The sequence below is a fragment of the Gorilla gorilla genome, chromosome 3, assembly GCF_029281585.2.
Source record: "Gorilla gorilla gorilla isolate KB3781 chromosome 3, NHGRI_mGorGor1-v2.1_pri, whole genome shotgun sequence".
Taxonomy (NCBI): Eukaryota; Metazoa; Chordata; class Mammalia; order Primates; family Hominidae; genus Gorilla; species Gorilla gorilla.
Window position 1 is genome coordinate 113534283 of NC_073227.2, and position 12661 is coordinate 113546943.

At 35.0% G+C, this 12661-nt stretch overlaps 1 protein-coding gene across 1 annotated transcript in view; it reads left to right on the forward strand.

Moving 5' to 3' along the window:
• Positions 1–12661, forward strand: part of GRID2 (glutamate ionotropic receptor delta type subunit 2) — a 1455891-nt gene that overhangs the window by 916584 nt on the left and 526646 nt on the right. The window contains exon 7 of the mRNA XM_031010484.3: positions 4327–4488. Coding sequence (XP_030866344.1) covers positions 4327–4488 — 162 coding nt within the window. The remainder of the gene's footprint in view (positions 1–4326; positions 4489–12661) is intronic.

Genomic DNA, 12661 nt, shown 5'->3' on the forward strand with positions numbered 1-12661 from the left:
TGTTGCATGTTGATTTTTATGTGGTGTTTGACAAATTTTTACCTGAAATCCTTAGGAAAGATATTGAAAAGTCTTGACAGAGTGATGACACTGAAACATTTTCACCAAAGGGTTCCTAAAGGCAGAAGATAGTGAACACTCTGGCCACAGATAGAAAGCAAAATAAAGCTCGAAAATATTTAAGTATCATTATTACCTTTAAAAGTTATAACATTTGTGTATATACAATTAAAAGTAATACTTCAAATTATTTGCCAATTAAACTGTTTAGTTGTTTTTCTCCAAATATTCAAACAAAATTGATATCTAAATAAATCAATCAAATCTTCAAGCAATATTGATATGACTAGAATATGCCTTAGATGTATTCGGTGGTTTTGAGTACTTCCTGATATCCACAACCTACCACCAGGGTTTCTTTTGTCCAGAGTTTGAGGATTGTAGAACCAGATGAATATTCAAAACTGCACTGATAAACATTCTATTCCTGAAATGCAAGGAACTGTCTATGGTCATTCACAAGATTCTATTCTTGGACCTAATATTTTTAAAATATCTATCACTACGTGAATGAAGATGAATAAAACATGCCTATCAAATTTGTAAATGGCATAAAGCTAGAAGAGAAAGCTTATGTTGTATTAGATAATCAAGTTCCAATTTGATAGTGTTGACTGAATAATAAGCCTAAATTTGAAAAAGCACAGATAAAGTATAGGTTCAAAATCAATTACATGAAGAATCCTGGTTTGACAGCTGTTCAGATCCCTTAAGTTGAGGTAAATTCAGTGTGTGTATCACACAAATCATATTTGCTGTAACTATTGTAATATAATTGTGGTCTCTATGTCAGAAGAATTTTGCTAAGATAAAGAGATCTAATGTCTTACACTATTCTCTCCTAGTCAGATCACATCTGTAATAATGTGTCAATTATGGATACTAAATTTTTAACAGAAACATTGAAACACAAGAGAAAGACAGAGAAAGAGAACTAAGATGATCAGCCTAGAAACGATACCAGGTGATGAAAACTAAAAGAAAGATATCTCAAAGCAAGCCACAGATGGTGTCAAATATTGAAAGCTTGTCATGTAGAGGAGGTGAGTGTGGAGATTTGGTGATGTCAAAGAATAAGTGTAGTGCCAGTAAGGTAGGGAGAAATGATTGGTCATATGTGACATACTGGAGTCTATGATTTTAGAGGTGATGTGTGTTTCTGTCCAGTAAATGGTCATTTGTGTTGGTTGAGGGCTAAGTAGAAGTGAAGATCATCTGTACAGAAATTGAAGTGACCTTTTAAAATGATGAGAGATAGTTTGGTATTATTGTGAAGGAGGAGTCAAAGGCCTTACAAATAAAATAAAATGACCAAAAGATCAGTTAATGATGACAGAAAAAAGCGATAAAGTGTAGCATAGGAAAGAGTGTGAAGCTCAAAGAATGGGCACTTGCCTGCAAAAGAAAAAGTGTCAGATTAGGAGGGGTAATGAAAAGCTCAGAGAATATTACCACCACTTCTTGATCCTGCAGTTTGGAATGTGGACAAATGAGGAGACGTAGTCATTTATTGAAAATGCCTGTCATGTAACAGGTACGAAGCACTCACCTTTAAGACTAGCATAGATGCTCAAAATACATGCCTCAGGGTCTGCAAAAGAGAATGTGCCCCAGCAGTGTCACGTTTGGATAGAACCCAGGTTACCAGATTTTTCATGTCTCAACTTCTGCCAAACACACCTAGCTTTAAAATTGACTTTCTTTTTTTCTCCTCTCTCCATCCTTTGTCTTCTTTTACTTGACAACTGTTTATCAAAACCCAAATATGTGCTAGGCTCTAGGCTAAGTCTAAGAGAAATAAATTACAGGGAAAAATGGAAGAGAAAAGATGTACAGTATGAGTCCCCATCCAGGAGGAATTTATTTTTTTGTGGAAAAGGTAGATTTAAAAAAGAATTTAGTATTCTGATATGTTTCAAAGACGTATGCACTGTGTGTTACGGTAGATGAAAAGAGATGCTCAACCTTGTGTAGGATAAGGAAAGAAAATCAGAAGTTGGCAGGGTAGGATTCTCCTAGCATGTAACCTTTGAACCAAATATTGAGAAATGTTAACTAGTTGGAGAAAGGTAAGGAGATAGCGAGGGATGCTACCCCAACAATCTTTTTTTTAAATATATATATATATATATATTATACTTTCAGTTCTAGGGTACATGTGCACAATGTGCAGGTTTGTTACATATGTATACATGTGCCATGTTGGTGTGCTGCACCAATTAACTTGTCATTTACATTAGGTATATCTCCTAATGCTATCCCTCACCCCTCCCCCAACCCCACAACAGGCCCCGGTGTGTGATGTTCCCCATCCTGTGTCCAGGTGTTCTCATTGTTCAATTCCCACCTATGAGTGAGAACATGCAGTGTTTGGTTTTTTGTCCTTGTGAGAGTTTACTGAGAATGATGGTTTCCAGCTTCATCCATGTCCCTAAAAAGGACATGAACTCATCATTTTTTATGGCTACATAATATTCCATGGTGTATATGTGCCACATTTTCTAAAGACACATGCACACGTATGTTTATTGCAGCACTACTCACAATAGCAAAGACTTGGAACCAACCCAAATGTCCATCAATGATACCCCAACAATCTTAAATACACGTTCACCAAAGGGAAGAGTAAAATAAAGCCAGAAAAGTAAGAGGAAGCAAGTTTCGGGCAGTAGAACCACGAGGGGTTAGGAAAGGCCAGAAGGTTGTGTATTATTTTGATTTCCCTGGACATGTATCCTTCATGTAACTTCTATATTTTCCTGTTGGGTCTTTACTGCCTAATTCCAACCTGAATGTTGATTCATGGACTACTTTTAGCTGTATAGCAGACTTCAGCCATTCTTTTGTAGTCTATCTAGTAATTATCAGGCAAAATGGGGAGTGGCTGGGATAGGGAGTGAAAATAGCCAGTCCTAATATTTCCTTATGAAGGACAAACTTGTATTGCACATAATGCATTGAGTGTTCAATGTCTCTTCAAAAAAGGCCTACAAGTATTATACATATAAAATGATACTTAACAAACACAAATGATTGAAGATTTACATGGTATGTAAAAGAAAACTCACAAGGCACTGTTAGGAAGTTCTTATTAAAAGCTGTGCATTGCATCAGACTCTAATTATCTCAATAGCCAAAGCTTAGTACCATCCTGTGATGTGGGTAGACTATTTTAAAAATTTCCTCCATGATTAATTATAACCTGAGGACAATCCGTACAGTCTCCTGTATGTTTTTAGGAAAAACCGTGATAACAATATACTTTCAAAAATCTGAAAAACACAAATGCTTTAAGATGGAATTAATTTTCATCACTACATTGATTCCTCATTTTTTTATTTTATATAGAGTTTTTCCTTCAGAGGAAATATAACATTAAGCAGCTTTTATTGACCTAGGATTCCTTTTGGTATTACGTTTTCCAAAAAATTTTTAACTTCTTTGAAAAATAAGCACCTTTGGTGATTAATTGACAGTATAAATAGTAGTTCTGGTGAAACTTAATTGTAAGAATACAGTTAAACCTTAGCAAAAAATTGGCTATAATTTATTTGTCAATCTATGTAGAAAGAAGTTAATAACATGGTTGTTTTAGAAGAAAAAAGTGTTAATGTAAACACACATTCACAAACAGTTAATAGTTTATGGTATTTGTGAAATCAATGAATTGTAATGCATGTGTATACCTGTATAATTTTGTATAGATCCTTGATCACTATAATACATATAAATGGTTGTGTTCTTTCATTATTTCATTTAAGAATCTCCATATACACAAGCATACACACAGTTGACTACTTATTTTTTATATACCTATGACATTCATATATGAGATCAAGTTGATATTTTTCCGTCTGAATAACTAGAATGCAAAAACTTAACATATTCAGAAAATGTATTATTCAGTTTGCCCTTCCAATCTTAAACCCTTAGATTCTTACCTCCTCAGAGAGAAATAAGGGCCAATGATTTTCTAAGGTCTAACACTAACAGCCTTATCTCTGTCGAAATTTCTTTCTTTCTTTTTTTAATCTTCTCTTTCACACCTAAATAAGCTGAAAAAGTAATTGAGGCATACAATCAGACAAGACTTCATTCTCAATGACAAAATTGCCCAGGAAATGACAAAAGAAACCTTCTGCTTAATAACCCAGTAAACCAGCCATGTATGACAAGAACAGAAGCAGTTGAGACAATTATTTTTTTTCCTTATTCTTGATGACTGGTGTCAATGATTCTAATGATCACTTTCTAATGTCTTTTCAGATTTCCAACCTTTACATATATGACACGGTCCTTCTGCTTGCTAATGCTTTTCATAAGAAGCTGGAGGACAGAAAGTGGCACAGCATGGCAAGTCTGTCATGTATCAGAAAGAACTCAAAGCCCTGGCAGGGTGGGCGCTCCATGTTGGAGACCATCAAGAAGGTAACTTCTTAATTTTCATGTAAAAAGGATATGGTAAATAATTATTTGACATATTTTAGAAAAAGGGTTTCCTCTTTAATATTTCTACAAATTCTAAGCACAAAACAGTGTAATGGGGAAATTAAATATTGAAAAAGAAAAAAGGTGACAGAGTCATCAACATATAAAAAGGGGAGGCTTCCTTATTTATTTATAAGGGAATTTTAAGCAAGTAAAAAAATTTGTGGTTGAGATATACTGACTTGACTATGTCATTAGCATTAGAGATACTGAAATTATTTTGGTGCCTGTCGCAAAATACAAAAGGCTTTTAAAAAAACACACGCCATCCACTAAAAAAATTAACAGTAGACTTAATTAGCACTTTTTCAGTTAGATAATATACATGGTAAGACATTGGATGTGATGGCCTTTAATTTACCTCATGATAAGGATAGGATTCATAAGTAGATAATATGTTGCAGCATTTGTGAACTATTTGGGGTAACTGATTGCATTATTCTTCTTCACTGTCAATGTGTTGCTTAATCCAGCTGTGAATCTGTTTGGCTTAGCTACCTGTTCCATTCCCAGAAGGTAGTTTATGTTGTTTAGCTCCTCTCAGTGGTATAAGCATTCTGCAGTTTATTAGACTCTTTGTCATGTCATCCTTCTTGACATTTTCCATTTGTCTTGTACTGCCTCTTGGATTTTAAATGAAATGATTAATAAAACAAACAAATTCTCCTATACCCTTTACACAAAGGAGACAGACATTTGGAAGTTTATATTCTTTATTTTACCCATCCTTTTTCTTTCTGCATGTATTTTCCTTTCTTTCCTGAAACCCAAAGAAAAATAGCTAGTCAAATGAAATATAAATGCCCTTAAAAAGTCAGGGTAAAATATAAAAATTTAATATTAGAAGTGAACTAGGTGTACAAAAACTAGAAGTAGAGGAAATAAATGTTTTAAATAGAGAATAGCCTGGATCTTTCTCTTGGTACTTGTATCAGTCCCTTTTCTGCTGTTCTAACCGATTACCACAAACTGGGAAATATATAAAAAATGGAAGTTTTTTGGCTTATGATTCTCAAGGCTGGGAAGTCCAAGACCATGGCACCCACATCTGGAGAGGGTCATCTCATGGCAGAAGGGCATCACATGCTGTGCAGCTGCACAAGATAGAGTGAAAAAGGGTGCCAAGACTTCCTGGATAACTAATCCACTCACATTATATGGGCATTAATCTATTTATGAGGTGGCATCCTCATGATCTAATCACCTCAATGTCCCCATCCTTAATACCATTGCAATAGCAATTAAGTTTCAATGTGAGTTTAGGAGGGGACACTAAAATCATAGTATTCCGTCCTTTGACCCCCAATACTCATGTCCCTCTCACATATAAAATATATTCATTCTATCCCTATAGTTCCAAAAGTTTTAACTTGTTTCAGCATTAACTCAAAAGTCCACATTTCAGAGTCTTATTTAAATCAGATATGGAAGAGACTCACATGATTCATCATGATGCAAATTTCTGCCAGCTGTGAAACTATGAATTCAAAACTGATTATCTACTTCCAAAATGCAGTGGTGGGACAGTCATAGGATAGACATTTCTATTCCAAAACAGAGAAAAAGGCAAGAAAAGAACAATAACTTGTCCTAAGTAAGTCTAAAACCCAACACAAAAAATAATATTAAGTCATAAAGCCGAGAAACAATATCCTTTTACAGCATGTCCTCATTTCTGGATACGCTGAGACAGGGATTGGGCCCGCAAGGCCTCAGGCAACCCTGCTCCCAGGGCTTTGCTGGACCCAGCTTCTGCAGCTGTCACAGGTCGGAGTCACACACTGTTTTAGTCCTGCAGTTCTGTGGTCTTAGGGATGGTCCCACTTCCATAGCTCCAGTAGTCATTGCCCTAGTGGAAACTCTTTGTGGCAAGTCCAAACCCACATTTTTACTCAACATTGTCTTAGTATGGGCTCTCTGTGGTGGTTGACCCTGGAGACAAGTCTGTTCCTGGGTCTTCGTGCTCTTTGTGACATCCTTGGAAATTTTAGTGGAGGAACCCATAGCCAGAGTTCTTACACTGTATGCCTGAAGATGTAACACCATATTGATGATACCACAGCTTACCACTTGCACTCTGCAGAATGACAGCCCAAGCTTTACCTGGGTCCACTTGAGCCACAACTAGGGCAGGTGAAGAATGTTACACTGGAATAAGGGGAGAAGAGTTGCTAGGTGGCCCTGGACAGGGAGCCCATGATGAGTGCCTTGGGCATATCCCCTGAAATCATTTTGCCTTCCGAGAGCCTGTGAGGGCAGCAGCAGCTTCAAAGACTTTTGAAATTCCTTTTAAATCTTTTTCCTATTGTCCTGATAAATAGCACATCGCTCCTTTGTAGCCATATTCATATCTTTAGCAAATAGTACTTGACTGCACCCTTGGAATTCTCTCCTGAATATTTTATATATATATATAATTTTTTTTGACAGTCTCACACAGGCTGGAGTGCAGTGGTGCAATCTCAGCTCACTACAGCCTCTGCCTCCCAGGTTCAAGCGATTCTCCAGCCCCAGCCTCCTGAGTAGCTGGGACTACAGCCACATGCCACCACACCTGGCTAATTTTTTGTATTTTTAGTTGAGACAGGGTTTCATCATGTTGGCCAGACTGTTCTTGATTTCCTGACCTTATGATCTGCCTGCCTCAGCCTCCCAAAGTGCTAGGATTACAGGTATGAGCCACCATGCCTGTCCCTGAACATACGTTTTCACTCTTTACGTAGCCACCCTGTAAGTTTTTCAAATTTTTTGTCTGCTTCTCTCTTTAATATAAAATCTATCTTTAAGTCGTTTATTTTTCTCACATCTTATTATGTACAGGTAAAAGTAGCCAGGCAGAAGCCTGAATGCTCTGCTGTTTAGAAATTTCTTCAACCAGATATTCTAGTTCATTGCCCCTAAGCTCTGAATTCTACAAAGTCCTAGAATATGGCCACAATTCAGCCAGGGTGTTTGTTACTTTACAGCACGGATGGCTTTCAATCCAGTTTCCAATACCCTATTACTCATTTCTGTCTGAGACCTCACCAACATGTCCTATTCTCTCCATATTTTTATGAGTATTCTGGTCACAACAAATTAAATAAACTCTTAAGAAGATTCAGACTTTCTCTACAGCTCTCTTCTTCCAAGTCCTCACTAGAATTGTCCTTAAAGCTCTATTCACAGCAGTACAGTTTTTTTGCTAGTCTGATCCTTCAAATTCTTCAAGCCTCTACCTTTATGCAGTTCCAAAGTCACTTCCACATATTCAGGTATTTATTATAACAACAGCTCCACTTATTGGTACCAGTTTTCTCTCTTGATTTGTCTTCTGCTGCTAGAATACCATGGACTTCGTAATTTATTAAGAACAGAAATTTATTTGGCACACAGTTCTGGAACTGGGAAATCCAAGGGCTTGGAGCTGGCATCTGATAAGGGTTATCCTAGGTGAAAGGACACCACATGGCAAGCAAGCGCATGAGACAGAGACAAAAAGGGGACCAAACTCTTGTGACAATTAACCCATTATTGTTATTAATGCAATAACAGCATTAATCCATTCATGAAGGCAAAACTCTCATGATCTAATTATCTCTTAAAGTTTCTACTTCTCAATACCATTACAATGGCAATTGCATTTCAAGATGAGTTTTGGTGGGGATTTCAAACCATAGTAATGCTGTGTCTTCTTTGCCAAGGATAATTTTAATGAGAATTTTGGCTGTTATCAACAAAAGTACTTGATAATTAAATGTATTGATATATTGTCAGAGAAAGACTTTTCAACTGAAAAATGAATAAGTCTAATCTAGCCTCAAGGTGTTGCCAAAATCTTCCAGCCTTATCTATGTAGAGAGCTGGCAGGTATAAATCCGAGGAAGGTTGTTGAACATGATTCTAATCCTGCCAATTTATTAATTCATGGTTTGGCTAGGATGCAGGAACCTGAATATATTTCTTCTTCTGAAGCTTTCGTATAAAGACAAAATAATAGTTTAGGAGGTTGCTTAGAAAACACTTTAGTGAGAGGATCAGGAGGAAGGAAAGAGAGACACCATCATACGTCAGTATTTTTCATGTAGAAATTCAATATATAAGATATTCTGTTAGAAAATTTATAACCAAAACAATTATTTAATACAATAATTATGAAATTTTATTTTGTGGGACTATGTGTACATTTGTCCCTGTCAGCTTCTGCCCCAGTGTCACATTTTAAAGAAGTATATCCATTCTTTGTGTCAAGAAACTCAGTTTGAATAATGTACATGATTACAAATGTTCAATTTTATATTTTTGTCTCACATTTCAAACTGACTTTAAAAATGGATTTTTTTAAAAAAAATTGGATTACTTTTTGCATCATATGAGTGTTTTTGGTCACCTATTTATATGTCAATGCTGGTGATACTCCACACATTGAGAAAGAAAGTTCATTACTCACATAGAGACTCCCAGGAAGAGCAGAATGGCCCCAAACAGATTCAGGCTGGTTTGGACAAAACAGAGGGAGTGGCCTGGGCCTTTTTGTTGACTAGGGGTTAGGGTTGGCAAAAGGTTCCCACTCATGAGGGCTGGAGATTTGAGAAGCTCAAGTTTCCTACAGGTGTCAAATAAGTAGATGTAGGATGGCCTTTCTTAATCAGACTGTACAGATGTGGGGCCAAAGAAAGGGAGGGTAAGGCTTAAAAAGAAGTCAGTAGCCAGCAACACAAATGAGGTCAGGCTCTTTATTATGATGGGAATATTCTAGTGTTGAAATTTTTAATTACATTCAAATAAATACAAAATGCCTATATTAAGGGCACGCTACATACACATTAAAAATCTGTGTGCTGCTGCACAAAGTACAAGCAAGAAGAGAACAAGTTTCTATCCCTAAATTAATTTCTGTTCTTATTATGGGGAATGAAACAAAAGAATTAAAAATAATGTCATTGACATAGTAGTATAAATGTCTAGTAATGGGCAAGGTTTCTGTTTCTCAGGTACTCTTGTGTACCTGAGCTTTATAATATATTATATGAATTGGTAGAATAAGTGCCTCCTCATTTTCATTCTTTTTTAAAAAATTAGCAGTTAATGCTTGCCTGTTTATTCCTGCCAAATATTATCAGCAGCCCTGTGCCATTGTTATTTACGTGGATGTTGTATGATATTTTTGAAGTAATTATAGTTTTAAAAATATTGAGTCTTTCCATCTATAACATGGCATCTATCCATATAGTTAGCTTTTTGTAATCCTGATTAAAGATTTATAGTGTTCTTCACACATATTTTCATTCTATTTATTTCTAAACTTTAATAGGATGTGTGTGTATGCATGTGTGTGTGTGCATGCTATCATAAATGAGATATGTTCCATTAGATTTTCAAACTGGTTATTGTAGGTATTAAAGGAAGATATTGATGTTTCATATATTTTTTGACTGACCTGATCAACTTTCCAAACTTAATTACTGGTTCTCTTGTATTTTTCAAATATACATTGATATCATTGTCAAATAAAATTAATCACTCCAATTCTAATACTTTACGTATTGGCATAGACTTAAAAAGCAGCATGCAACAAGTATACTCCTAAACATACCAGGAGCATTATCTGAAAAGAGGATTTTTAAAAATTTTGTAAAGAAAGTATTCTTCTATTTTTGTTTTATTATATTATGTAATTAAGTTGTTTTTATTAGTAACTTGTACAGTTATAGAGTAGCAAGTCACAGTAAAGTTAATCTAACCTTTTTACTCTATTTTTAGGTGTACAGAACCGAAATTCAGAAAAATTAAATGATGTACTAAGTGTTGCGTAGCTAATTAGTTTTAAATATCAGGTTTTTTGGTTTCTAATTTGGTGTCTGTGTACTTTACCATTTACCATTTTTCTTGTTCATGGCAATCATTTTTATTCACTCCTGTCAAAGTCACTTGGCTAAACATGCACACCAAGAAATCATGGGAATAAACACCCTCAATTAATATTATATAAACCCTATTTAAGTTTTAATATGGCTTGTTTTTCAGTCTTTAGTTTATTATGACAAGCTACATTGTTGTAGCTTCTCATGAAAACTATATTTATATATTGGGAAAGAGTTTTCATGTAGTATAATTTAATTTGTTAGTGTTATGTAACCTAGAGCAAGCTTTCAAACTTTTTAACTATATAAATACAATCAATAAATTTGAGCTGTTCTGGAAAAAAGTAGGAGAGGATTTCCAGAGACACCCACCACAATCAGTTCTTAGAGCTACAATTTGAAAACCACTCCCCTGGGGTATTTATAAATCAATTTGCCCAGTGCAGATCTACCTTCTTGGAATAGTGCCATGTCATTGCAACATGAGTAGCCTGTTTTTATTTACAGAAGTGTACTATATTTAAATAGAAATCATTTTTCATTTTTTCTTAGTGTTAATATTTTTAATACTGAAACAATTTTCAACAGGGCACTTCATTCATGTATTAATCACTCTTTTAACAGGTATTTATCAAATTTCTATATTGTAGAATGTACTGTGCAAACTCATTTATGGAATTATCCCCCACCCCCTGCCAAAAAAAAAAAAAGAAATTTAGAGGCCAGTAGTGAATATTGACTAACTATACAGAGAGCTACACTCTAAGGCCAGAAACAACAAAAAGACCCAAATGTGGTAAATACAGGATACTGTAGAATCTTAGAGAAGAGTGTATTGTGCTGTGGTACATACTGAGATACTTGCTTCACAGCCAAGAAAGACATCTGAGCCTCCGTTCAGGAATTGCCATGGACGGGAATTGTTCCACCCTCTTTCTAGGGGCAGCATGAATCCAATGAACAGTCGTTGCAAAACTAGAAATGTCTAAGTTCATTTCTTCAGGGGACAAATATGAAGGGTTATCTACAGACTGGTACATTGGATGATCTAAACTGGTATTGTATTTGCATCAAACATTCATCTCTTCCTCTGTCCAGTCCCTCTTCCCTCACTCCATTGCAAGTGCTCTCTCAGTAGCACTTCAAATAAACCTTCTGCATACAAGCAAATCTCCATCTCATACCTGTTTCCTTGAGAACCCAACTTAGAAAATAGATTAGAAATATTTGCGTGGAACTGATAGCATCTTAATGGAAATTTGAAAACTAGCAGACTTAGGATATATAAAGCTATGGAAGGAGGATATTTCAGGTGGTAGGATGCTGTAGCTGATATATCTATTAGACTAAATCATTTGTACAATGACAAAAGTTGATTACCAGAGTGCAGAGAACACATAAAATTGTTTTGACTGGAAAGTGATTTAGGAAAAAAATTATTTTGTGGGTAAATGTAAGACACTAAATAATTTTTGGATAAAATCAGACCTGAATTTTAGAACACCTTTACCTCTTTTATTTAATTTTTTTAAAAGCTAAGAAAAATCTTAGATTCAAAATTATGTGATTGCACATAAAATCACTGGATATTTTCTATGTATTCTATATTAGTAAGTGAACTAAAATGTAATAGATCTTTAAATTGAATTCTTTTGCATTGTCTTAATTGACCAATTTCTGTTAAAATTTTTGTAATTATTTTTAATATGGAATGTGGGAAAATAGAAAATATCAGTTTATGCAATATGTCAAATATTTAAGTACCAGTACATTTTCTTATATTGATATGTGTTGAACCCAACATATATCAATATGATATCTGATAGAGTTATCTTGATATATGTTGATATCTCAAAAAGTATTTTTTGACATGATAAAAATATTGAAATTATACCATTTCTTACATGGTAATTTATTCATTCAACAAATATTTATTGAATACTACCATATGTTGTACCATAAGATCAGAGAATAAGGAAGGAAAATAGAAATATCAAAAATAATTACAAGCATGATTTGTTCTACAAAAGGAGAAATACCAAGTGTTCTAGAAATATGTCATTGGAGGGCCTACTTAGGCCTGAGAGTGATAGATAAGTGGAAACGTTTAGGCTAAGTATGCATTAGCCAAGAAAGGAAAATGAAGACTATTCCAGGAAAGGGGAAGGAAGAATGCCTCATGCAAATGAAATAGAATGTTTCTAGGCTTGTAGGAAAGAGAGCTTAACACATTGAAGCATCTGAAATAAGCCCAAGGCAGCCAGAATAGA